The 26293-nt window shown below is 43.9% G+C and overlaps 3 protein-coding genes across 7 annotated transcripts; all 3 read left to right on the top strand.

The window, feature by feature from the left end:
* Positions 1–3159: 3159 nt before the first annotated feature.
* LOC100281101 (microtubule-associated protein TORTIFOLIA1) lies at positions 3160–6813 on the top strand. The gene is made up of 5 exons (NM_001154020.2): positions 3160–4003; positions 4100–4229; positions 4407–4945; positions 5576–5964; positions 6313–6813. The coding sequence occupies exons 1-4, from the start codon at positions 3221–3223 to the stop codon at positions 5960–5962; spliced, it is 1839 nt and encodes a 612-aa protein (NP_001147492.2). The 5' UTR covers positions 3160–3220; the 3' UTR covers positions 5963–5964; positions 6313–6813.
* Positions 6814–7985: 1172 nt separating this feature from the next.
* LOC103627702 (E2F transcription factor-like E2FE) lies at positions 7986–12929 on the top strand. 5 transcript variants are annotated; one of them, XM_020538689.1, is made up of 12 exons: positions 7986–8576; positions 8683–8803; positions 8914–8991; positions 9083–9148; positions 9809–9935; positions 10032–10099; positions 10183–10255; positions 10354–10415; positions 10502–10952; positions 11667–11768; positions 12236–12404; positions 12495–12929. In XM_020538689.1, exons 1-11 carry the CDS (start codon positions 8395–8397, stop codon positions 12247–12249), a joined length of 1344 nt encoding a protein of 447 aa, XP_020394278.1. In that variant the 5' UTR covers positions 7986–8394; the 3' UTR covers positions 12250–12404; positions 12495–12929. The 5 variants fall into 5 exon arrangements, with proteins under 5 accessions (XP_020394278.1, XP_008646227.1, XP_008646229.1 ...); XM_008648005.3 differs by having other exon boundaries at positions 7998–8576; positions 12172–12404; XM_008648007.3 differs by having other exon boundaries at positions 7998–8576; positions 10180–10255.
* Positions 12930–13556: 627 nt separating this feature from the next.
* LOC100283889 (pyruvate dehydrogenase E1 component alpha subunit) lies at positions 13557–18135 on the top strand. Its single transcript, NM_001156787.2, has 8 exons — positions 13557–14296; positions 14400–14479; positions 14839–14916; positions 16270–16365; positions 16446–16517; positions 16654–16707; positions 16791–16856; positions 17504–18135. Exons 1-8 carry the CDS (start codon positions 13615–13617, stop codon positions 17546–17548), a joined length of 1173 nt encoding a protein of 390 aa, NP_001150259.2. The 5' UTR covers positions 13557–13614; the 3' UTR covers positions 17549–18135.
* The last annotated feature ends 8158 nt before the right edge of the window (positions 18136–26293 follow it).

The following is a 26293-nucleotide window of genomic DNA, read 5'->3' as shown; positions in this document are numbered from 1 at the left end:
TTCATAAGAATATTAGGGTTGCAAACAAGTGGCAGGGCGAAGCTGCATAGTAGCTGCTCTCGTAGGTGGGTGCATATGCACCCAAAAATATAAAAAACAGTTATAGTAACCAAAATTTCATCATATAAGCACCAGACATATTTTATCGCTATGTATTCACAAAAAGAGACACATCTTCTTTATTTGTTCTAACTTCACTACTACGAATATATGTTAGCGTTTCTTTTCATTAATGTTAATCCGACTGATAGGTATCTACAGACTGTAGGTATCACTTGCACCCACAACTGCTTACCTCAGATATTTTTCTCCTTTAGGCTAAGATAAAATTAAAGTCCACACTTATAATTATAATAATTTAATTATATGCATAATTTATTATATATTATTGGTCATACAAGGAAGATACTTATGTGTTATATTTATACTACGTGAAAGCAAGCCGAAGAATACGTTATATATAAGTTATAGATTAGAAACATAGTTGGCTACAAAACTGATGTTCAACTCTTACGTACCAGTGACATAATGAAAAGGGAAAAAGTCTACATAACCTCTAACCTTTAGAGTATAATTTACTTCACCTATTCACCTTCAAAACTAGTTGTTTAACCCCTTTAGCTTTGCAAAATCAAACAAATTACAATCTAGCCAGTTTTTGTTGATGGTTTTTATGACTTGATTTAAGTGGCACCTATTTTGTCTATTTAAATTCTGTGATATAGCAGTATGCAAAAATTATATACTTTTGCACACAAATTGGTAATAAGATATTATATGTGCCTTATTTCTTCTATAGTTTTAGGAGTACCAGCTTAATTACTAGAAAAATAAAAAAACTACATGAAAAGAGCTTAATATTTTTGTGTCTGATTCATTTTTTATCTTCTAGGGTTAACCATTTAATAAGAGATATAAATAATAATATTACTAAAATCCTGATTCTTTTGTTGATTTTATTAAAAATATCTAAGTGACCTTTATTCCAATTAACAATTAAATCAATTTTACATTTGTTTTTTATAAACACTTAGCTAATAGTAATAAAATGATCTTCGGTTTTACATAGCATACACAAATATCTATACAATTTTCTGAGAACTTTAAATGTGGACCTATAATTTACATAAATATTTCTAAGAACTTTATACTGATCTAGATTTAAAGTTCTCAAAAAATTCTAGAAATATTTGTATATGTTATTCTAGCTAAGTGAAAGTTTATGTAAAAATTGGAGATAGTTTAATTGTTTGCCAAGTGTTTCTAAAAAACAAATGTAAAATCAATTTAGTAAGTAATTAGAAAAAGGACGCCAAACTTGTTTAATAAAATCAACGAAAATAGTAATAGTATTAGTTATCGCTAGTAAAATATTTACTCTCACAGAATAAGAAGTAAATTAGGAAAATATTAATCTTTATTTTATGTAGTTTTTATTTTTAGTATCTAAGCTGGTACTCCTAAAATTTAAAAATGACGCAAATAATATCTTGTTAGTAATTTGTGTGTAAAATTATATAAATTTTAGAGATCATATAACTAAAATAGACAAATTTGATACCATTTAAATCAATGTCGTGTCATTGTCATCAAAACCGGCAACTAAAATTGTCTAGGGGCTATTTGTCTGATTTTGTAAAGTTGAGGAAGTTAAACAATCGGTCTAAGGGTTTGTTTGGAAACACAATATTTTTTCAGTCTAAGACAATATTGTGGTATTTGAGTATACTGTAGTATTTTAGACCAAAAGGTATTTCGATTACATCTAGAAACTTTGTATTTTAAACAAGTTGTTCGTTTAGCTTTAATCTATACCGGCTTCTACTTCTTGTATAGTATTTTGTCTCTATGATTTTACCAATACCATCATATTTTTGGGTCTAAAAGTTTTTTGTCTAGTTTTTCTCTGACGCACACTACAGTGTTGCTCTTCTCCTTCCCTTCCATGTGTTGGCGACAATTTAGTCACCAAACACTATAATGAACCCGCCTGGTGGTACTTGGCACCTTTAGATGATATAGGGTCAATTAAATTTGAAGATCTTTAGAGGACTGAGTCAGCTCTATGATGGCTACCACGTATTTGAGACCAAACAACAATGAAACCTAGGACCTTCTGGTGATTAGCAATACCTTGGTTTGGCTCCGTGAGGTGAACGGTGGCGACGGTCCGCGCCGGGTCGTTGGGTCGCCTGGCGGTGCTCGCTACCGCGACGTGGACGGTCCGTGGCTCTGGACCGGAGGTCTGTGACCTGGCGATAGGAGCGGCGCCTTCCCTGCACGTTGTCCGAACGGTCCGCGATGGTGCAGAGTCATCTTCTTCTCCTCATAGGACCTAGATCCCGCCCTCGGGGGAGACATTTGAGTGATCTAGGTCTGCAGGTCACCCGGGTGTCTCCAGACGATGTAGAGTCGCCTAGAAATTAAGATATCAATTTGTGGAAGGGATCTTGAGTGAAGTAGACGAAGTAGATCTTGCCCTCTAGAGGGGTAAGATCATAGGGTCGTCCTAGAGTCAGCAGACCACCCTAGGATAGATCTAGACGACATAGAGTCGAATAGGGGTAGAGATGGATATGCGGAAGTCTACAACTAAGCTACGTTACATCTACTCCTATATCAGGAAAAGTAAATAAAGTAGATATATTCGATTGGAATATGTTCGGTGGTTCTCAATAGGTCGTACTCTTTATATTTATAGGGGAGAATGTCTTGCCTGTTTCTAGGCGATAACCAACAGATATCACGTGATTAGATAGATAACCATGCACGAGATAAGGATAATCAACCGAGTTAATCTGATCGCGGGGTGCGCGAACTGTCCGAATACAAGGACCGGACCGTCAACCATTTTTAGTGCTCAAGATGCAACTAAAATAATGTGTCTTTAATAGGTGTTGTATTAGGTTGATGTAAATATTCCTTGGGTACGCCACATTCGGTACAAAGGTTATGTAGATTTTTTTCTAAAGAAAAGGAATGGCCAAGAAAATAAAAGACAAGCGCATAAATAAACGCACGCAGCAGCACTGATTACTGACTGCGGACCCGGTACCGCCACCTATTTGGGAGATCACCAGTGGCCTAAGCTAAGGCAGCTTCCATGACACTCCACGCCGCGGTGCCCCTTCCCAACTCTCTCCCACCCGGCCCGGGCGCAACACAATAACTAGCCGGGCACCAACACTCGGAGGCACAGCCCGTGGCTCCCGCGCCAGCCATGGGCGCCACAACGCGGCGCGAGCCGCTGAAGCAGCGCGTCAACCGCTGCCTCCTCAAGCTTTCCGACCGCGACACAGAGGCCATGGCGGCCGCCGAGCTGGAAGCCATCGCGCGCGCGCTCGAGCCGGACGAGCTCCCGACCTTCGTATCGGCCGTTTCGGACGCGCGCCCCACCGACAAGACCCCACTCCGCCGCCACGCGCTGCGCGCCCTGGCACTCGTCGCGGCGTCCCACCCGCGCGACGTCGTGGCCCCGCTTATCCCGCGCATCCTCGCCGCCGCGCTCCGCCGCGTCCGGGACCAGGACTCCTCCGTCCGCGCCGCGCTCGTGGACACCGCGCGCGCCGCGGCGGCGGCCTCGGCCTCGGCCTCCACCGCGCTCCGGCCTCTCACGGACGCGCTCCTCCACGAGCAGGACCAGTGCGCGCAGCTAGCGGCCGCGCTCGCCACGGCCGCGGCTGTCGAGGCGTCCGCCGTCACCGACGACCTCGCTTCCTACCTCCACAAGCTCCAACCGCGCCTCCTCAAGTTACTTCGCAGCAATGCCTTCAAGGCCAAGCCCGCGCTCATTACCCTCATCGGCGCCTCCGCTACCGTGGGCGGCGATGCCGAAGTCACTGCCTCCATCCCGTGCCTCCGCGATGCAGTCGCTAGCGATGACTGGGCAGCGAGGAAGGCCGCGGCGGAGGCGCTTGCTGCATTGGCCCTAGAGCACACGGATCTTCTCACGACCTACAAATCCTCTTGCGTTACCTTCTTCGAGGCCAGAAGGTTTGACAAGGTCGGTCACTCGGTCATCAATCTGGTTTGGGTCTTACAGGTGTTTTTTTTGTTTGGATCTGACTATGGGGCTGAGTATCAAAATGCTTCAATGCAGGTCAAGATTGTGCGAGAGTCGATAAACCGGATGATTGAGGCGTGGAAGGAGATCCCGGGTGCTGAAGAGGACGAGTGCTCCTCCGCTCCGCCATCAGCGTCCCAGTCACAACGAAGATATTCTCTTACAGGTGAGGAACATTCCTTTGTAGTTTTTGCTCTACTTGGCTACTTGCTACTAGTTCATCATGTACAGATCTGGTAAATTTATCTCTTGTTCTTTACTACTTATGAAGTCTTGATGAATAGTTGGGTAAATGCTACACCTATTTCTTTTTTTATATACAAATTATCTTGTAACTAATCAGGAAGTGCAAGTGATGGGCGATATCCAGCTGCTTCGCTGGGCTCAAACTCAGTTCCATCAGCAACAAGGAGGAGCAGATTACCTGTGAGCAGATCATCTCCACCTGATGTGTCACCCAGTGTCACCAAAACATATAGTCCTTCATCCATCAGGAACAAGAAGCTGTCACCGCCTTCATATCGGAAAGCGCGCCAAGCAAATAATTGTAACTACAAGGTTGAGATAGCTGTTGCTCCGGATGCTACACCAATCAAAGTGGTGACGGAGGAGAAGCTGCTGGAAGGAGGCAATGTGAGAGGCAGACTGGAGGCTAGGAGGGCACTCTTCCAAGGCAGCCAGGATAGGTCGGCCAAGCTGGCTGGATACAAAGCAGGGTCACGAGTTGTTCCATACGAGGGTGGTGGTAATTTGGAAGAGATTTCAGAAGTTGAAGGTAGATCGGAAAGGTATGCAGTTCAGAAAGACGAGAGCTTGTCAGAAATAAGGACGCAGCTCCTTCAGATTGAAAATCAGCAAAGCAGTTTACTGGATCTTCTCCAGGTAGTTTTCCTTTATTCTGTTGGTTCTTATATTTTACACGTTTCTTTCAGAAATAAATAACTATTAACTGCTCACCTGATTACTAAGCTTATATGAGAGGAAACATTCTGTAACTTTCAAGTTAGTCCATACTGGAAGTAGTTGGCTTCTGGATATTTGGTTGCAACATTTACGTTGGTTGCAAGAAGAGGGGTAATATTAGCCCCTGTTTCAGAATACTGAAAAGGGACTGCTACTTAAAAATGGATGTTTCCATGAATTCCATCCAGCATTAACTTTTCAGTATCAGTGACACGTTGGGGTCAGATTTGAACATGATTATTGCAAGTCAAGACATTGTCATATGCATATAGTGGCACATGTATGTTGCTTTCCATGTTCCCCTCGTTACATGACATTGCTAAACTTAACCGTGCAGTGCACTAATATTTTATTAGTGACATGAAACCATACATATTATCATCTTGCTGATTTACCTGCACCTGTCATGTGCAATTAACAGACTGTCTTGTAACATATAAAGCCGTTTAACATGAAAACAAAACGTTTTGTGTCATAAGGCACATAGGGTTTAGTCATCACGAAGTTTACTGGAAGTGAGTCTGAAATTTGTCATCCTTTATTTATCAGAAATTTATGGGGAAGTCCGAGAACGGTATGCGTTCTTTGGAGACAAGAGTGCATGGGCTGGAGATGGCTTTGGATGAGATCTCTCGTGATTTGGCCTTCTCTTCAGGAAGGATGTCAAGCAGAGAGCCTGATGCAAAGACGTGCTGCATTCCGAGCCCAAAATTCTGGAGAAGGCACAATGGTGGTAGGTCTTCCTCAAGGTTTTCTGTCTCAGACGCAGCAAACAGCTCAGATGGGAGCAGAACTTCTTACAAGTGGGAGAGGCAGAGGTTTGGGCTTCAGGGTGGGTTTGTCACAAACCCATTAGCCGAGCCGAACATTTCATCTGCAGGGAAAACAATGGTTACTCATGAAGGCAGGAAGAAGGATAAAACTTTACAAAAGTGAAGGTAATTCTTTGTTAATCAAAAACTTTGATATGGTTGTTACTTGTTAGGACAATCAGATATTCCAAAAGAATAGATTGCTGAAGTTAGAAGCTGACAATAACAATGCAACATAAAGGTAGTACTTTTCATACATAATAAATCGGTACGGTTTTGAAGTTATGATGTCCGTCTCAATTCTGAATTCTTAATATGCAATGCATCCTTGAGCACCTTTCTCTTTTAAGGCAGGTGGGGCTTCCCTCTCGATTCCCACCAACCTACATTTACATTTGCAATATATTTTCCATAATATAATTATTCCCCTCTCAACTACTTGGTACCTAATATCTTCGTACCTAAATTACTCAGGGCGGGTTAGGCATGATGAAGACATTCTGTTCCAAGCGTGAACTGCTCGAGTTTGCTTATTATCATGGAGGCGGCTGTAGTTCTCTTTTCCACCGCGACCTCTTTTTTTTCCTAAGGAACGTACATTGTCATTTTTGGAAGCTTCTGAAAGCATGGCGTGCGCGTGAACTATGGATGTATGAGTCACTCCGAAGCTAAACTGTTTGAGTACTATGCTAAGCTGAGGAGCTGCATTCACATCATGTGGTGGAGCGCGAGGGAGGCTTCTTTATCGGACAGCCTCACTTGTCACCGACGCAATCAGGCACCCCCCCAAGCCGTGGACTACGCTGGGTTTGGCTTTGGCATGAGAACGACCGCTGTGTTTGTCATAAGTCATATCGTAACTAGAGAAACAAGTAGCTTTATAATCACAATGTATCACCATCCTACAGAACTATGGATGCGTCTTGTACATAGGCCGGATAAAGCGCTTCTATGTTCCCGAGCGTCTTTTCTTTACCATGATTCCAAAGTGTGTTTTTTTCCCCTTAGTATTAAGAAGAAAAATAAGGAGGTAGAAGAAAGTCTGATAAAACACACTCGCTTCAGCTTAAAAGGAGCTGCGGGCTGCGGCTGCCACTGCAAACCTGCAATGGTTCTCCAACCAGCAACTCACAGCATGCTGCATGCAGCTGCATCTGGGGCAAGGAGGGCCATTCGAGTAAGAAAGGCATTATTACGGGCCTGATTAGTTGCTTTCTCTATCCAGGCTCGGCGGAAACAGACATTCAGGCCCATGGCTGCCATGCTGGAGTGGAGATGTGTAAGGTTTTTTTGGTTGTCTTCTCTCAGCCTGGTCTAGCTCTAGCAGCTCTGGAATTTTGGTTGCAAGGTTGTGCAGTTGATTTCGGCCTCCCGTGCTCACGTCCTCGCACCGCCCCGACCAGGCTCCATGGGTCTGGGAGCGAGGATCTTGAATCAGCTGAGCCGAATGTGGGCAACTAATCACCCCCTACATCTTCGGATGATACCTTGAGATTGGGAGGGAGTAGCTGCTAGACAAACTGCAATTTCGCAGTTGGGACATGACTTGGCCCGTCTCTACGGCCCAAGAAAGCGGCCGCATGGACCTGCCAATCTGCCATAGTATGAATGGATAAGTCCATTCCACATCTGTAGTTGCGCAAGAGAGCCAAGGGCGCAGCGTTCCTTGCTGAATTAACAGCTGAAGAACTGAATAAGCGAACAGCTGAAGAAGTGCAGATAGATGTCATGCCCTGAATGAGGGAGGTCCAGAACTTCAGGAGTCAAGTTACTGCCCCTTTGCTTTTGCCCGACGGCACGGTAAGCAGCAGCAGGCGCCAGGAGGGAACGCCTGCAACGACACAGTACGACAGGGCTGGAGTACTGCGATTCGGTCATTCAGAGAGGAGGTTGCAATGCAACTCACGAGTTCACGTTTGGCGCGAGGGCGCGCGGCGCCGCAGATCACTGAAGCCAAAAAGTCAACCGTCACGAGTTCACGTTTCCCATCGAGACGCGCGACCGCCGCGATGAGCAGAAGAAAATCGCACAACCGCGCAAAAACCTCCGAATCCGACTGTCGCATCCGCGCACAGGCACCATGGGTCCACGGCCCGGCCCGGTCACCCGCTCCTCCTCCTCCTCCTCCTCTCGGCTCGCCCGCGCGCGTGAGCCGCTTAAATTTCAGTTCAAACTGCCCAAGGCAAGCCATCACGCGGCTCACGCACGCCACGCATCCCCCACCAGGCCACCATGCGCCTGCGAGCCACGCCAAGCCGATCTCTCAAGCGAAACGGCCCTCCAGATTACATTCGACGGCAGAGGCAGACGCACGGGAGCAGACAGAGAAAATTTTGAAACGCGGGCAGGCCGCCACCACCGCGCCAAATCAAGCCCTCCAGTCACATTCCATTCGACGGCCGGAGCGGCGCCTCCTACCTCCGACCTCCTTCTACAAGTCAGATCCGTCCACATATACAACACTCTCAGGAATTCCCTCCTCTACCACCGCACCGTCCACGCGAACTCAAATCCTGCAAACTCCTCGCGACCACCTCACGCGGATCGGCGACGGCGATGGTGGCGGCCTCCTCTACCGTCGTCGAGGTAGCGGTGGCAGCAGCTGCGGCGGCGGCGTCAGCTTTGCCGCAGGAGCAGCAGGCGCAGCCGCGGCCGCGGCCGATGCACGCGGGTGGCGCCAATGGCCGCCACCACGCGTACAGCCGCAAGGACAAGTCGCTCGGCCTCCTCTGCTCCAAGTGAGCCTGTTGCAGTGCAGCCTCGACACGTCTAGAAAGAAATTTCATTTGTAGCTACTGAGCTCTCCTTGCTGTTCTGACCCAGTTCTCCATGCTTGTTTTTTAGTTTCGTGGTTCTCTACAACCGCGAGGACGTGGAGTCCGTCGGCCTGGACGAAGCGGCCAAACGGCTCGGCGTGGAGAGGCGCCGGATCTACGACATTGTCAATGTGCTTGAGAGTGTCGGGGTTAGTTCTTTTCTTCTTCGGCCTTTCTGGGACAGAATTCTTCATTTCTGGCGCGGTCTGTTTGGGTATGAAGTATGATTCTAGTTTTTATTCAATTCCCTTGTGAGAAGATTCTTTCGAGGAAAGCCAAGAATCGCTACACATGGATAGGTTTCGGCGGAATCCCAATGGCGTTGCTAGAACTCAAGGTCTGCGTCTAGTCCCCTGCGTGATACTTCGATCAAGAATTGTAGCTCTCATCCATCTAACCCGTCATTTCTCTTGTTTTCTAATTCTCAGGAAAGGGCGTTAAGGGACAAGTCTGGTTTGGCTTCTCAGCAAACCGAGCAGCAATCTGCTGCCACAGTACGACCTCTTACTTTACCTTACATTTGAACTGATGTATCTGATTCTGGTCCACAACGATTTGTACTGTCTTCGTCCTGAAAAAGATGCAGTTCTAGGTCTGCCTCTAGTCAAACTATTCAAAAATTGACCAAATTTATAGAATATAACGTTGTTATTTAATATTTATAATGCAAGATAGGTATACTATGAAAACACGTTCTGCGGAGAATTTAATAACGCTTATCTGGTAACATAAATATTGATATTTTTTTTTAAAAAAAACTCAGACGTGGAGATAATGACTGCCCTCCCGGTATTAATGTCTAGGATCCGCACATAAGAATGTACACAGCCTACTGATGGCTAAGATGAGATCGAAACATTGATCCTAGCCAAGAAAATTTCTGAACCCTGGGCAACCTGAGAGCAGATGAGACAACGAGGAGATTTTTTTAACCAAATCGGAAATTTGCCTCCTTGGGAAATCGAACATGGGACTTGGAGGTGCTACCAGAAGCACTTAATCACTAGGCTAGAGGCTCTTTCTCAATATTGATATTTTATGCATACGTTTGGTCAAATTTAAAATGATCCGACTTGGTAACATGCTAGAATCGCGTTCTTTTATATGGATTGGTTCCTAACAAAAGGGTTTCTCCTCCTATGTTTTTTGTGGAGATTTCTGATGACGAGGATGATGATACATTGGGCAAAGAAGTTGCTAATATCGAGAATGAGAAACTGAGTCAGACTGTTAACAATCCTTCTGACAAACCTGGTGCACCCCGTTGTCGCCTTAGATCTGGTACATTGCTGTTTGCTTCATTTTGATTTAGCATGTGTTACATGTGATTTTCGATTTTGTCTATCTGGTTCAGAATTCCGGTTGTTACATTTTCAGATCATAGGAAAGAAAAGTCACTTGGGTTGCTCACACAGAATTTCGTGAAGCTCTTTCTCACCATGGAGGTGAGAAATTCTTGAACTCTGTATTTCTGCCTGAAGATTCATTCATGATCAGTCCATTGGTATGAAATCTATACTTGCAGCAGGTTGACACGATCTCACTTGATGAAGCTGCAAAGCTGCTCCTTGGGGAAGGCCACGAGGAGACCAATATGAGAAGTCAGTACTTTCTTTTTGTCTTTCTCTAAACGTGCAACGGTAGCACTATCAGGGCTAATAAAACTTAATTTAACCTTGATGTTTAATTGGTAATGCAGCTAAAGTTCGGAGGTTATATGACATTGCCAATGTCCTGTCTTCACTGAATCTAATTGAGAAGGTTGGCTTTTGATGCTTGCTGAAGATTAAGTTGCAATTTGGTAGTAACATGTTTCTTAACATACATTCTTGAACTGTGAATTCCAGATACAGCAAGGGGACTCAAGAAAGCCTGCGTTTCGTTGGTTGGGTAGGGCCACAACGCCGGACACAGAAAATGGTGTCACAGTTGTTGTACCCCCACCAGGGAAGACTAAATCGAACAAAAGAGCATTTGGAACTGAACTCACTAACATCGACATGCATAGAAGTAATCTAGATTCAAAAGTTCAGAAGAAAGCAAAACTGGCAAAGAGTGGTGGCGATGTCTTGATAAATTGCAAATTGGATAGTGGTGGCGATGTCTTGATAAATTGCAAATTGGATGTACGGAATCGGCTTGGACAGGGTAAACAAAGTGGCATTGTTTATGGTCCTTTCCACCCTGCTGGCGCAAGGAAACATGAACTTGCTGGTGGCAATAACCCCGGGCAAAGGGAGATGGCCGAGGACTGGAAGAGCCTTTCTGCTCCATTTCGACCACAGTACAAGAACCAAGGTGGGTTCAATACTTTAATCCTGTTTTGTTTCTTAAGAGTGAAGACAGCAACAACAAACAATAAATAAAGTCATTTAGTCCCAGATAAGTTTGGGTAGGCTAGAATTGAATCTTAACCTTTTGTGTTTTATCTTTGTTAGAATGGTTAGGTTTAACGTTGGCTTATCAAGACTATTACAATCCTTCTCCTAGGTTTGCTACGTTGAGACAACATAGAGTTTTAAGAGTTAAAGACAAATCTAGGATTTTTCTACTTAAGCAGCAGAAGTACGTGTATAGTGTGCTTCTCTAGCTGTAGTTTTATACAACTAGGCTTAAATCAATACTGGCATCTGATGGTCATCAGACGGAAACGCTCTGCACATCCTAGTGTTTGGCAATACGTTTCATCATGTTAGCTTTGGCAGCCCTGTTGCAACCAGTCAGCTAGAAAGTCTGAAAATGAAATATGACCTCAGGAACGCTGCAACACATCTTTAGTGTAACATCATTATCTTCTATTCATTAGAAGTTAATATGAGATTTGTTGAATTTTTGTAAGCTATTTATGCAGGAAACTAGCCAATGCAAACTCATTATGACCATTTGACATTTATTATCACGTCTATGCAAACTCTTTTATTGGAAGTTTGAAGTAGGACTGGAATAATTGCTAGATATAGAATGTGCTCAGCCATATGTTACACTAAAGCATTCCCACTTTTCTGAATGCAGCACTCAGTGATCTTTTTGCCCATTATGTTGATGCGTGGAAGACATGGTATTCTGAATTTGCTCAAGGCAGCAACATCATGCAACAACACTTTGGCCATTTTGGTAACCATTTTTTGTAGGCAAATTATAGGGTCAAGCATTGCAGTTCTTAGTGCACGCTTGTGTATTTTACCTGTACAACCTGTTAAAAGGGGAGAGAACAAGACATGATTAGGCCTAGGGTTCATTGTATTTACTCAATGCAGGACATCTTTAGGCTATTTTAGGTGGAAAACTAGAGTGGAACTATTAGAGAGAGATGTTCCCCAATCTCTCTAATAGAAACATCATTATCATCTCACCTTTAAGTTCTCTATTGTTAATTGTTGTTTATGTGCTTACCTTTGTGGGTTCTACAACTGTCTGTCACTAGCCATTCTTATGAAACTTCTCATAACTAAGTATATCTTGCACTTGTCTATCGCAACCAAAAATAAAATAAAATTCTGTTCAAATTATATTTCAGATACAATCACAATGTCATCAATTCTTTCCTTTCCGCTGTGATCATAATTCTTGCTACAATTCAGATGCTACAAAATAGGGAAAGCCTCGAGGCCTGGCCTGTAGATGTCTGTACTCAGATTATGCAAAGCCAGCTGATCCCATCGTCTTGCTTTAATTTAACCGTAAAGACAATTATGGTCGCGTAACGACACCAGGACTCCAGGAGTACATAGGAGTGGTGGTCTCAGCATGGTGAGCCCTACTGTTTTGGTCAGTTTCATTTACTCAAAAATCACATAGTTTTTTTTTTGCATTGAATTAGTCACCATCATTTGCTTTCAGGTCTACAGTACAAGCAAGAGTTTCAGGCTGCAAAATTGTGATCCCAATATTTTGGTTGTATGGGTTGTTGTCAGTGTTTGGGGAATACCATATCTCCAAAGGACATCAAGACGTATTCAAATATCCCTGTAACTGTCATGCGCTAGATGCCTTGACCCACCGAGCGCTATGCAAAGCTTGAGAAGGATGGTTCGTCGAAACATGTCCCAAGTGATTGACTCCTCGCCATTGCTTGGGTTGTTCTGAATAAATATGTTTAGTTGGCTACTTGCCTTTTGGTTTGTCTAGCTAACACAATTTAAATCAAATATTTCCCCAACGTCATCGACAGGAACACTGTATCTACTGACCATTCGTGATTTTTTTTCTTGGACTATGGAGAGCATCTGAGCTACAAAGCTGTTCTCTTGGCTACAACTTGATATATCAAATTGATTTTGTTTGTCCCTTAGTAAATTTCAGATCTTAGTGCAGATAATGATGCGCTAATCTATTTACAGTTGCAGCCACTTGCGCTACTAATTTTCCAAGAATGAAAAAAACACACTGTCCTGCTTTAAACATAATTCTGCTAACTAGCAACATGTTTCATAATCGAAGAAAACCTGTGGAGAGGAGATACCATGCGAAAATAGTATTAGAATGTCAATCAGATGCACTTGTTCTCCAAATAAAATGCTGTTGTCAGTTGTCGTGTGTCATTTGTTAACCATATTGCAAATCTATTGGGATGTATTATTATTATATTATACGGAGTAACATATACTAGTTCTTTATTACTCCCTCCGTTTCTTTTTATTTGTCGCTGGATAGTGCAAAATTGCACTATCCAGCGACAAATAAAAAGAAACGGAGGAAGTAGTACGTATCAGTTAAATGTCGAACCAATTTACAGAATCGCGCACGACCGCACGCACGGGACAATCTCGGTCTGCGCCGCCAGCCTGTCAAGTTCAGCGGCTGCAGGCCAACCAACCCAGCTCCTTGTCAAGAATGCAACAACTACGCGAATAAAAATCTCGCGTCTTTCTTCCTCCATTCCTCCTCTCCCTCTCCCTCTCCACGGCCCACGCCCACGCCCACCGCCCCATCCACCCCGAAACCCTAGCGGATCGTCGCCATGGCCGCGGCCGCGCTCCTTCGCCGCATCCCCGCCGCGCGGGCCCCGGCCACGGCCTTCATGGCGGCGCGTCCGGTCTCCGATTCCACGGCGGCGCTCACCATCGAGACATCTGTCCCTTTCACCTCCCACCTCGTCGACCCGCCCTCGCGCGATGTCACCACCACCCCCGCCGAGCTCGTCACCTTCTTCCGCGACATGTCCCTCATGCGCCGCATGGAGATCGCCGCCGACTCCCTCTATAAGGCCAAGCTCATCCGCGGGTTCTGCCACCTCTACGACGGCCAGGAGGCCGTCGCCGTCGGCATGGAGGCCGCCATCACCCGCTCCGATTCCATCATCACCGCCTACCGCGACCACTGTACCTACCTTGCCCGAGGAGGTGACCTCGTCTCCGCCTTCTCCGAGCTGATGGGCCGCGAGGCCGGCTGCTCCCGCGGGAAGGGTGGATCCATGCATTTCTATAAGAAGGATGCCAATTTCTATGGCGGGCACGGCATCGTCGGCGCGCAGGTGCCCCTCGGATGCGGCCTAGCCTTCGCTCAGAAGTACAAGAAGGAGGAGACGGCCACGTTTGCGCTCTATGGTGACGGTGCGGCTAACCAGGGACAGCTCTTTGAGGCTCTCAACATTTCGGCCCTCTGGAAGCTGCCCGCCATATTGGTTTGCGAGAACAACCATTGTGAGTTCGTGCATCAGTTCCGGGAAACGGGGTTACATCGTGAAAATCTGATTGTTCATCATGAGAAATATGACGTGATCTGGGTTTGATTTCTGTTGTATAGATGGTATGGGAACAGCGGAATGGAGGGCAGCGAAGAGTCCTGCTTACTACAAGCGTGGCGACTATGTGCCTGGATTGAAGGTAATTATTCTTTTAGTTTGCTCGCATTGTTCACAATAGCTGGCTGGTATGATAAATTTTGTTTCTCTTTATGGTATGTTTGATTGTTTATGGTGGTTTTATATGGGGCCTTCGACTTTAGGTTCTCTGTGTTGCAACTTTTAGTTGCTCAATAGGGCTTGTTCATTGATCAAAGTATACAGGCATACAGTTGAGTGAGGATGGCATACGGTTGAGTGGAAAAGGCATCTTGTATTGATTTGCAATTATAATGATGTATTCTTGACTTTGACTGTTAAGGGAATAGCTTAAGCTTGGATCTCATGTTGGCATTACTTTTAGTGTTTGCTACACACATAACTAAATTGTAATTCATGCAGGTTGATGGAATGGATGTTCTTGCTGTGAAGCAAGCGTGCAAATTTGCAAAAGATCATGCTGTTGCAAATGGCCCAATTGTGAGTACTATGAATCTTTTCTGACTTCTGTTATTGGATGCACCCCATGTAGGAGAAGTACTATTAAGGCTTGTTTCGAAGCAAGGGAAAGAGGGGATTGGAGGGGCTAAAATCCTCTTGCTATTCAAATTTGAATAGCAAGGGAATTTTAGCCCCTCCAATCTCCTCCATTACCCTTGCTCCCAAACATGCCCTTAGGGGTTTGGGGTTGACTTGGCTGTTCTGTTGTTGCTAGATTTAGTAGTTAAATTTGCATGAAGAACTGGAAGCATAGGCCAAAATTTAACATAGTAGCACTGCCCCCACCATTTTATGCTGGGGAAACATAATATATATAATTCTAATGGATGGAAACATAATATAGTTAATTCTAGATTTAGTGGTACTAGTTGTGCTGTTGTTGAACTACCCACATGTCTGCATATATTATTTGTCTGCTAGATCCAACATTGGCTCTGTTTGGGACCGTGGTCTGTGGCCACACGGTGTGGGTAGCCGAACTGTGGCTCCATGTCCGTGGTATTGGGAATCCATGGTGCAGTTGAATCTTGTGGCCAGCCTCTTGTAGTCTTGTGTGGTCTGAAGAATCATGGGCACTGCAAGCGTTTTGGTGGGATTCATATCTTTCAACCGCCACCGTGTGAACCGCGGTCCCTAACAGTGCCATTGTAGGATTAGATTAACATTTGGTGCAATTAAAGTGACAATTTGTGTAGGCTGTCTGCTAAAGACTAAGGAGTGGTACATTTTCTGATCATAGCAGGTGGACAATTGGAGCTATGTCAGCTACAGTTATTGATCTGTGTTCACTTTTGAAATACTAAAATATGAAAATAACTATACAATGATGCTAACTTGACGATCATTGCATGAAAGCATCATATGCTAGTGCTCTGTGTTTATTGCTGCCCTAGCCATCCGGATAGTCCATCGCCCGTCGTGGGCCTCGTGGCACATCCTAGATGTTTTGTCCCGCCTGGCCTGCCTTGATACTACAGGAACACTCTCATGATAACTTAGTGCTCCCTCCATTCCAAATTATAAGTTGCTTCAATTTTTTTAGTACATCGAGTTTGCTATGTATCTAGATATAACATGTCTAGATTTGTAGAAAATTCAATGTACAATTTTTTTAAAGAGATCTATAATTTGGAGTGGAGGGAGTAACTTAAAATGTGCTGCTGCTGCTGCTATTTTGTTGCCACAGGTACATTAGGTAGTTGGACGTAATTGCATATGCTCAAACATTATTTGTGATAAGTGATAACTTGTTCACTTTGTTTGTTGGTTCATAATTATTTAATTTCATGTGCTGAATAATGGTTACTAAACCCTCATGTTCTATGTATCTAGGTCCTTGAGATGGATACCTACAGGTACCATGGCCACTCTATGTCAGATCCAGGAAGCACTTACCGCACCAGGGATGAGATTTCAGGTGTCAGGCAGGTATGATTGTTTTAATCTTTCAGTTTGGAATTTAAATCATGATATAAGTGTTACAATTAATTCTGTTACAATATCATCAGGAACGGGACCCAATTGAAAGGGTTAGAAAGTTGCTTTTGGCTCACGACTTGGCAACTGCTGCTGAGCTCAAGGTACGGAGTTCTTTTGGAAATACACAAGATAAATGTATAATCGAAGCATAAAGGATGTTTAGAAGGGCGATTATTATCAAAATATTATTTCTTCCTGTTCATATTCTATCTTTTAACACGCTTATTATCTTCTCAGGATATGGAGAAAGAAATCAGGAAACAAGTAGATGACGCCATTGCAAAAGCAAAGGTCCCACACATTTAGATATGCCTTTATAGTTCTTGTGCTTCAAATTAGTTATGCTTACCATTTCATTCGCTCTTGTTCTGCAGGAAAGTTCTATGCCTGATACTTCTGAGCTCTTCACAAATGTTTATAAGAAGGGATTCAACGTGGAGGTATGTTGTTAAAAGAAATTATGTTACCTGAAGTGCATGACACCTTACTTGCATTTGCAACATCAATTTATTGTCCCGAGCAAGTTGGAGCAGGCTATAACACCAAACTTTCATTTCTCCGCGTAAAGTTAGTTGCAATCTCTTAATTATGCAAAATGACATTAGTTTAATTTCTGATGTATTGGCACTGGTAGATAAGGGTTATTTGTAAGGCGTTGACTTCTGCAGCCTGTAGTATATATGTTGAACTATTCAGATGGGAGTTTCCATGACTTAGTATCCTTTTTTCTTGAGTATCTCTTTTGGAAATACTACATCTGGGTCACAAACACTTCTGTTCCTGACATTTGCATAGTCTTGAATCATGACTTCAGTCATTATTTTTTTATTGCAGTGTTTGATATGAAAATGCTCAATAATCAAAAACATTTAATTTTTTTTGGTAATGGTATGTCCAAGTTTAGTAGTTTCTATGATCAGAAAGTGTACCATTAGTCCCATTGTAACGGTAGTTTTATTTCCTTGTAACGGTCTTGGTTCATTTGTTGTGTCATCATATAATATATAATATACTGCAACTGCAAATTGTGCGTTTTGATCATATGGGCATGGGTGCGCTAGTTCTGACCCGACTCCTGGTTGTGCAGTCATTTGGGCCCGACAGGAAGGAGTTGAGAGCTACTCTTCCGTAGGTTGGGAGAATGGCAGTCCTCAATATGATATGATATCCAGGAGAAATAAACATTGATGAAGAAGGCCTCAGACATTGCTGGAATTCTTTTGTTGGCAAATGAACCTATGTAGAGATCCGTTGTCAGGAGGATCTGCTTAGGGCTTGTTCGGTTAGCCTTCAATCCATGTGGATTGAGTGGGATTGGATGGGTTTGAATCCCACGCAAGTCAAACTTCTTCATAATTTTTTCCAAACCCATTCAATCCATGTGTATTGGGAATAAGCGAACAAGGCCTTATTTGTTTTGCTTCCCTTTTCCATTTCTACAATTCAGCTTTAACTGCTGCTGGTTGGCTTCTTATTGAAGCTAATATCGTCTGCAATTGCTTCGGTCCAAGGAAATCGAAGCAGGAGATTATAAATTTGCTCACGCCTCTCGTCTATACCTGCCACTCTTAGCTTTAGTTCGGTAATGGTACATGTAGGACTGCGTCGTTACACTTCGACTGGTCGATTAATTTTATTTAATAAATGTGGTGCATGGATCGGACAGTGTGTAACTCAGAATATGGTGCATGCAATTGCCGTGTTTGGTTTCTAGACCCTAACTTTAGTCTCTCCATTTTATTCTATTTTAGTCTCTAAGAGACTTTGGGAACTTTGTTTCTAAAACAAAAACCATAGTTTCTTATTGTATGCTATGATATAACTATGATATATTTTATATCAGTCCAATTTAATATCTGTTTGGATACATAGTATTTTATATGTAGTGTAGTAGAAAAGAAAGTTGCATGCAAACAAAAACCTTTCTTCAAGACTAAAGTTCTTTTTTACCCCAAAAATATTGTGGCCATGGTTTAAAATACAGAGTTCCTGTGTATGTATCATATGCCTTTTGGTCTAAATACCTGCTCTATACGTCTTTTGGTCTAAAATATCATGGTATGCTTAAATACTATGTTATTATCTTAAAACTAAGAAAATATCGTGTTTCACCATAAATTGCTCTATTTTAATTTCTATATTTGACAATTTAGAAACTAAAATAAAATAAAATATTGAAAAATAAGTCCCTACAAACCGAACATTCCCTAAATCTCATCTGACAAATGTCATTAATCATTTTAGATGAAATCGGTCATGATTTTTTATGCTACTTGCTTTGGCTGTTGTTTTGGGGTAGATGCTCGAGCCTCGGAGTCTGAAACAGCTTCCTCGCTTTGGAGGCCCAACGAGTTAACGGTGGGCTTTTCTGAAAGAAATTGTGTAGGCCTGAGTTGGGACTTTTGTCTGCTCCGAAGCCTACAGCCGGCCGAATGCGGCTGTTAGCAGCAGCCTCGTAACTCGTAAGGCTATCTGTCGAACGCGGACGAAAAAAAAAGTATAGTCGATCCTCGTCGACGCTGAAGAATCAATTTGTAACGGGCTCTCTGTTAGATTAATTGGGTTAAAACCCATTGAGAAATTAATTAAATGAATCCCAAGGCATATTAGTGGTGGAAGTTATAATTAGTTACTCGGAGCTACTCTCTTGCTGATCTTGTCTTGATAGCCCACCTTTCATGACTAGTAAACCATATATTTGATAGTTGAGAGTTACTTTTTTATGGTCATTTGTTGGCTAATAACTTATGTCTCTTGATGGTTGGGAGTTACCATCATTTGTTAGCCATTTCATGGCATGAACCTAGAAGCTAAAGGGGCTCCTGGTGCCTATAAGAAGAGGCACTACTTCTCATCCAAGGACACACGTAACACCATCTTTCTAACACCATCTTTCTGGCTCTGTGTTCTTGCACGCACAAAACACAGAGTAAGCATGCCTCAGAAGTCATCGTCGTTGTAAGATATCCTGCTCGGGATAGGCGGCCGATCAGGTTTTTGGAAGCGCACAACATGACTGCTTGATTGACATCGACTTGTTCGCGGGAACCCATTTGCTTCTTCTTGGTGGTTGAATTCCGATCGACTATATCAAACATACACACGAGATGTCTCGTGGGAATGAAGGCTAAGGTGCTTTGAACATTGGTCCATCTGTAGGTACTCACTATTACTTATTTTTGTACATATTATTCTATTGTTTACTTCTACTGTGGCGTAATTATGCACGCATGCATATATATATCTATCGTGAAATAAATTTAATATAAAAATGCCTAAATTCCTTAACTCTGTCATCGGCCAATACATTGCTCTTTTGTAACGGGGTATTTAGATAGCTAGCCAACTACTTCTTGTCTGAAAATCATATATACGGAGTACCAACTGTGACCTTCCCAAGATCCCCTCCTTCTGCCACGCGTAGAGGCGCAAGTAGAAAGTAGCCGTTGGGCTGCCGTCAGAAGCAGCACGCGAGTCAGCGAGTCGCGAAATCAGATCGACTCGACGTTACCGCCGCCGGCGCCGGGCACCGCGTCGCGGGACCGCTTCAAACTCGACAGGCATCCATCCCCGCTGATCGCTGGTGGTTCTGTGACTTCTGTCACTGTCAGAAGGCGGCCAGCGGCACAACACGTAAGCTGACGAGACGCGAAGGCGGATGGGCCCTCGGGAGCGCTCAGAAAAAAGCGAAGGGAAAGCGCGCGGTGTCGTGTGCGTACGTACGCCGGTACGTGGCCGCCGCTGTACGCGACTTGGGCTGCTTGACCCAGTAGTTAGTCCGCGAGAAAGACGTCAGAGACGATCCCCCGCCCGTGACCGTGACCCCGACGATCCCGACCGCCGACCGAGTCCCGGCGCGCGGCCGTGGTACCGGCATGGTGGGGCGCCTCGGCGACACGTGTGACGAGCCGGCCGATCTCGCGTGTCCGGCGCCCATTGGTTCGCGCGTCGCGTGGACCGGAGATGACGCCATGCTGGTGTCACTGCTACTCTACTCTAGAGAGCCCGTGGCGCCTCGAGCCTCGGGAGGGCCCTCCTGCCCGGTTGCCACTAGGAAGCACGCTGACGGACTGTGTCGGTGCAAAGGACCTACGTGCAAAGCAGGACATACTCTCGAGTCTCGAGACCTCTCTCTATGCACAACACAACTAACCAGTTCTTGATGAAATCCAAGGACGTTGGCTGATTAGAAGCAGGAGAGAAGCCAAAAAGTATGCAGAGCATAATATTCTCCACCAATCAAAACGAATAAAAAAAAAAGGATATCGTGGACGCACGAATCGAGCACACGCGCGCGCGCGGACTCGCAGCGCACGCGGACGCGGCGCATAATTGGAAGCAGTCAATAGCTTCAACCGGGGTGCCACTGCCACGAGGACACCAGCACCATCCCCACGACTGCGAGTTCCTGGATGGCATGGCCCCGGCGCGAGCCCACCCCGACGACCGCCCTTCGTTTTTTTTCACGTCCAAACAGAGCGGAAGGGGACGCGCGACAACAGGAAGAGAAACGAAGAACGTTCCTGTTCCATCCCATCCCATCCCATCCCATCCCATCCCATCCCATCCCCTACGCTACGCGGCAACGTTCTACTCATCGCCGGCGCCGCCGCCATCTGCTGTCACGTACATGGATGGTAGAGCTAGCCGTGGCGGCCAGGCCCTTCCTGCCCACCAGGCGCGTTGGAGTTCTTCTTTCCTTCCTTGAGAGTTCAGACGCGGTCGCCGTCTGTCTATGTCTGCGAGTTGAAATTGAAATAAACCCAAAGCCTTTTTTTTCCCCAAGATTCACCGTGTTCTCTGGCGATCGAGACCGCCCGTCCCCATCATCCGGCTCGATGTAGTTGTGGCCAGTTATTAGTATTCTCCTCCCTACTAGTAGTAGTTGACAAGCATACGATGTTCCCGCGACATTTCTCTTCCTTTCGCGTTAAGGCTCGGGGTTTGACAACCCGCCCCCAACCGCTGTTCGACTGCTCCATCGAAACCAAACATGGTAAAAACATTTACAATATATATATATATATATATATATATATATATATATATATATATATATATATATATATATATATATATATATATATATATATATATATATATATATATATAACACTGTAACAACAGTAAAACCTGTGCGGATTATAAGTCAAGCGAACATGTTGTTTCTCTTCTTGTCTCATGGCTCGTAGGAGTATTATTCTTCATGGTCATATTCAGTTGTTTCAGTACCAGTCGCTTGGCTCTGGTGATGCCGAAGCAGAGACGTATCAGGCCAGCGGCCGAGCTGTCCGGCGTCCGGACTACCCCGCACATCGATTTTCAGCTGGCAAATTGCAACTGGGAAAACGCGACTGGGTGAGACAGTGACGCCGATCGATTGATTAGTACGGACGGGAAATGGGCGCCATTTGCATGTTTGATATAGTAAACTCAGGGCCTACTAGTAGTATAGTAACTACCCCTGTACCTTAAAATACATTAGTTCATATAGTAGATGCACGAGAGAGAGATCAAATTGCAGTGGATTATAACTTATGAGTAACTCTTTCGATATATTATTTGTTGACTTTTTTTAAAAAAAACCACATAAGTATTTATCAACACTCTTGTCAAGAGAGCCATATAGTGTAATGAATATAACTTCTAATACAAAACTAAGCCGTAGCATGCTTAATTAATGTATATTAGAAAATGCATACACAACAAAATAAACAGACGAGTTACACAATAAGTTACCTATTTACACCGTGAGCATGGTTTTAAATTTGTGAAGGATAACACAAGCTATCGTTATTTGCACTACCCCTGTCCCTGTTGCCTCTCGCGTTGCTAGTCTAGGAGCACGATCTGTGGTCGTCGTCCCAACAGACGACGCCATGCCATCACGCGCATTTCAGGTCGCGAGAGTGCTTTTTTGCGAAATGGGTGGAATTGTAGCCGCGCTATACGTGCCCTAAGGTATTCATCTCTGTATATGTTGTCTATACGCAGTGCAATTTTCTTTTGGTACAACTAACGTGTCAAATGGTGGTTTTTTCAAATCCAAGACTGTGTGGAAGACCAACCTAGAATCGAAGTTAATCATGTGAGTTTAAGACGCTGGTGCTCTTTAAATAAGTTTAAAATTATCAAGTGTTCAACATCATTTTCATTTTAATCATTTTCACCATAGAAACACCATAGGTTACCGATATTAAGTTTATTGGCAGCTTGCCATATAGGATAAGATTTGTCGGTGTTTTGAACCTCTCCCCGACAAATAAATTTATTGTGCACGTTTTGAACTTTGGTGGGTGTGCACGTTTTGAACTTTGGTGGGTGTGCACCTTGGGCGCAACATTTATACTGATTCAGGCAGAACATCTCTTCATCGCGTCTTACGCTACTCATGATTCAAACTCGTAGTAGGGGTTATAAGCAGGCCAGAGAAGGAGGGGAGGCTTCCAAGTCCGTTGATTGTGGAGGTGGTTACAAAATAAAATCATAGCCAAGACTTGGCTTAACGCTGAGGCTCCGGCCTCTTGCTTCTCCTGTTCATCAGTCTTTTAGGCATACATCCTTCTGGGTGTGTCTGGAAGAAAAGAACTCCCCTGTGCCCTGGGGTCCCGCCGCCTCCTTTTATAGCTGAGGAAGTGGTCGGTTCGTGGTGACTTCCTTGGGAAGCAGCCATCGGTTGATAGTAAAATTGGGCGTCTTACCACGGGGTAAAGCACTAAAGGCACGCGTGCTTCTGATCACCTGGTTGTCCCATATTCTTTATTATGGACGGCGCGAGTGAAAGTCGCCTAGAGGGGGGTGAATAGGCGAAACCTGAAAATTAAAACTTTATCCCCCAACTAGATCCCTTGATTAGTGGTTAGAACAAGATATACAAATATCGGAGAATAGAAACTAAGTTCTTGCTTGAAAAGAGTATTGCTAAATAATGCGGAAGTGATAAATCAATACAACTAGTAAGTTATAGAATAACAAAGCAAGAACCCTTAGATGAGAAGAGCACTAGAACAAGTTCTTTCTTGCAACCTGTTGCTTCACTAAATGGAATTTTAACTTGAAGCAATACCAAATGAAATTAGCAAATAATGGTGCAAGAAAACTTAGAGCAAGAGAAAACAAATCACAAGCAATAAACACAATAGACACGGGTGATTTGTTTTACCGAGGTTCGGCCCTCGAAGGCCTAGTCCTCGTTGAGGAGTCCACTTAAGGACGGGTCTTTTTCAACCCTTTCCCTCTCTCCCCCGATCACACAAGGATCGGCGAGCTCTTCTTCTTCTCAAGGATCACTCTCGATCCCGCAAGGACCACCACACACTTTGGTGTCTCTTGCTAGCTTTTACAAGCCTCCAAAACTTTGGAGGAAGTTCAATGGGAGTCAATACTCCACGCACAAATGAACACAAAGATGTAGCACACACTATCTCTCAATGAATCTCACAAGGCGCTAGGGCTAAACTCAATAGAGGAGCTCTCAATTGCTTGCTCTCTCTTTTGTGGCACTTGTGTTGGTTGTAGTGGACTAAATCTTGTGTATAGGATGGATCAATGAATATATGTGGTTGGGAGGGCTTGAGTATGTCAACTAGATGACTTGGAATGTTGCTTGGGCTCCCTCCTCTTGAAGTGGCCGGTTGGGGTGGTATTTATAGCCACCATCCAATTTTGTAGCCGTTGGAGAAGCTGCTGGCGATGGGCGCACCGGACAGTCCGGTGCACACCGGACATGTCCGGTGCGCCAGCCACGTCATCCTATCCGTTGAAATTGGAGCTGGTCGACCGTTGGAGGCTTTGTCCTTATGTGGCACCGGACAGTCCGGTGCCCCTCTGACTTCTGCTCTGACACTCTGAATTCAACTGTACACTTTGCAGAGTCGACCGTTGCGCGCAGATGACCGTTGCTCCGCTGGCACACCGGACAGTCCGGTGTACACCGGACAGTCCGGTGAATTTTAGCGGAGCGACCTCCCACTTTCCCGAAGCTGGCCAGTTCAGAGCCGCTTCACTCTGGAGCACCGGACACTGTCCGGTGGTGCACCGGACAGTCCGGTGAATTATAGTGGGCTGCGCCTGAGAAACCCGAAGGTGAAGAGTTTGAAGGCAATCCTCCCTGGTGCACCGGACACTGTCCGGTGGCACACCGGACAGTCCGGTGCGCCATACCAGAGATCACTTCGGTTTCTCTTTGCTCCTTTCCTTTGAATCTTGTCTTGTTCTTTTTATTGGTTTTGAGTTGAATCTTTGGCACCTGTAGAACATGTAATCTAGAGCAAACTAATTAGTCCAATTGTTTGTGTTGGACATTCAACCACCAAAATCATTTAGGAAAAGGTTTAAAGCCTATTTCCCTTTCAATCTCCCCCTTTTTGGTGATTGATGCCAACACAAACCAAAGCAAATATATAAGAGAATAATTGAACTAGTTTGCATAGGATAGGTGCAAAGATTGCTTGGAATTAAACCAATATTCATTTCATAAGATATGCATGGATGCTTTTCTTTGTTTTTAACATTTTTGGACCATGCTTGCACCTCAAGTTTTGTTTTTGCAAATGTTTTGGAAATTCTTTTTCAAAGTCTTTTGTAAATAGTCAAAGGTAAATGAATCATAAGATTTGGAAATTTTTCCCCCTGATTCAAATGCTTTTCTTTTGACTAAACAAAACTCCCCCTAGATTAAATCCTCCTCTTAGAGTTCAAGAGGGTTTTAAGATATTGATTTTTGAAATACTACTTTCTCCCCCTTTTGAACACAATAAGATACCAATTTGAAATTTTCAATTGAACTCATTTTAAAATTAGGGTGGTGGTGCGGTCCTTTTGCTTTGGGCTAATACTCTCTCCCCCTTTGGCATGAATCGCCAAAAACGGAGTTATCAGAGCCCATTTTATAAGTTGTCTCCCCCTTTGGTAAATAATATATGAGTGAAAGATTATACCAATGTGGAGAGATAGTATGGAGTGATGGCGAAGGGTAGATAATACCAATAGAGTTGAGTGGAAGCCTTGTCTTCGCCGAAGACTCCATTTCCCTTTCAATCTACGACTTAGCATAGTAATATACTTGGAAACATATTAGTCGTAGTCATGGTACGGGAATAATAGGATATATGCATTTGTACCAAAATGAAAGAGATATGATCAAGAGATATGTCAATTAAGCATGATCATAGTTCTATATAATATAGATTTCTCCCCCTAAATATGTGCCTTGAGAGGAATACATATTTTGGCCTTAAATGCCAAGTGCACATAATTAGGTTAATGAGAACAAGTCTATATCATAGAGAAAGTGAAGTGCATTGTGTCATAGTATATGTGTGATGCTCAAGACAGTTTATGCACTTATGAAAGCATGTTGCAAATGTTTTGAGCATTTTCCTTTAAAGATTTCAAAGAGACTTAAGGACCATCCACCTTTGGAACAAAGGTAGCTTGTCCTCGTTACAAGGTTAAGCTTTAAGCTCTTTGACAATAGAACCACTTCATCTAGTTTTAGCAAAGATGCAATAATGCATGAGTGAAATTTTAAGAGGTTAAACTAGGTATGAAGCAAAGATAAATGCAAAGGACATGCTTTCTCTTCCTTTTATACAAGATATGGAAAGAGTGTATATAAGAGGAAGATTTTAGGTACATATGTAAATGATAGGAATAAGTTTTACCCGTTTTGTACCTTTACTTGTAGACGCTCTCTTCATTGTGCTTTTGTCCTTAGTCTTGTTTGCTTAAGACCTATGCTCAATGACAATGTGTGAAAATATTTTGCACAAAAGAGAGTTCTTGCAACTAGTGATCCTTTTCTAAGTCATGGTTGACATATATTAAGTGGATCACAAATTGTATAAATGAATCATGAATTCTCCTTTTAACTTAG

The sequence above is a fragment of the Zea mays genome, chromosome 5 (genome assembly GCF_902167145.1).
Source record: "Zea mays cultivar B73 chromosome 5, Zm-B73-REFERENCE-NAM-5.0, whole genome shotgun sequence".
NCBI lineage: Eukaryota > Viridiplantae > Streptophyta > Magnoliopsida > Poales > Poaceae > Zea > Zea mays.
This window is presented reverse-complemented; position numbering and strand designations above follow the sequence as displayed.

What these genes read in the sequence shown, in the direction of transcription:
- LOC100281101 (NM_001154020.2), top strand. Translation starts at nt 3,221, where the DNA reads ATGGGCGCCACAACGCGGCGCGAGCCGCTGAAGCAGCGCGTCAACCGC. An exon ending in ACGAAGATATTCTCTTACAG is followed by an intron (nt 4,230 to 4,406) that starts GTGAGGAACATT and finishes GTAACTAATCAG; the next exon opens with GAAGTGCAAGTGATGGGCGA. An exon ending in GTTTACTGGATCTTCTCCAG is followed by an intron (nt 4,946 to 5,575) that starts GTAGTTTTCCTT and finishes TTTATTTATCAG; the next exon opens with AAATTTATGGGGAAGTCCGA.
- LOC103627702 (XM_008648004.4), top strand. Translation starts at nt 8,395, where the DNA reads ATGGTGGCGGCCTCCTCTACCGTCGTCGAGGTAGCGGTGGCAGCAGCT. An exon ending in ATGTGCTTGAGAGTGTCGGG is followed by an intron (nt 8,804 to 8,913) that starts GTTAGTTCTTTT and finishes CCTTGTGAGAAG; the next exon opens with ATTCTTTCGAGGAAAGCCAA. An exon ending in CACTGAATCTAATTGAGAAG is followed by an intron (nt 10,416 to 10,501) that starts GTTGGCTTTTGA and finishes TGTGAATTCCAG; the next exon opens with ATACAGCAAGGGGACTCAAG.
- LOC100283889 (NM_001156787.2), top strand. Translation starts at nt 13,615, where the DNA reads ATGGCCGCGGCCGCGCTCCTTCGCCGCATCCCCGCCGCGCGGGCCCCG. An exon ending in GGTTTGCGAGAACAACCATT is followed by an intron (nt 14,297 to 14,399) that starts GTGAGTTCGTGC and finishes TCTGTTGTATAG; the next exon opens with ATGGTATGGGAACAGCGGAA. An exon ending in ACTATGTGCCTGGATTGAAG is followed by an intron (nt 14,480 to 14,838) that starts GTAATTATTCTT and finishes TAATTCATGCAG; the next exon opens with GTTGATGGAATGGATGTTCT.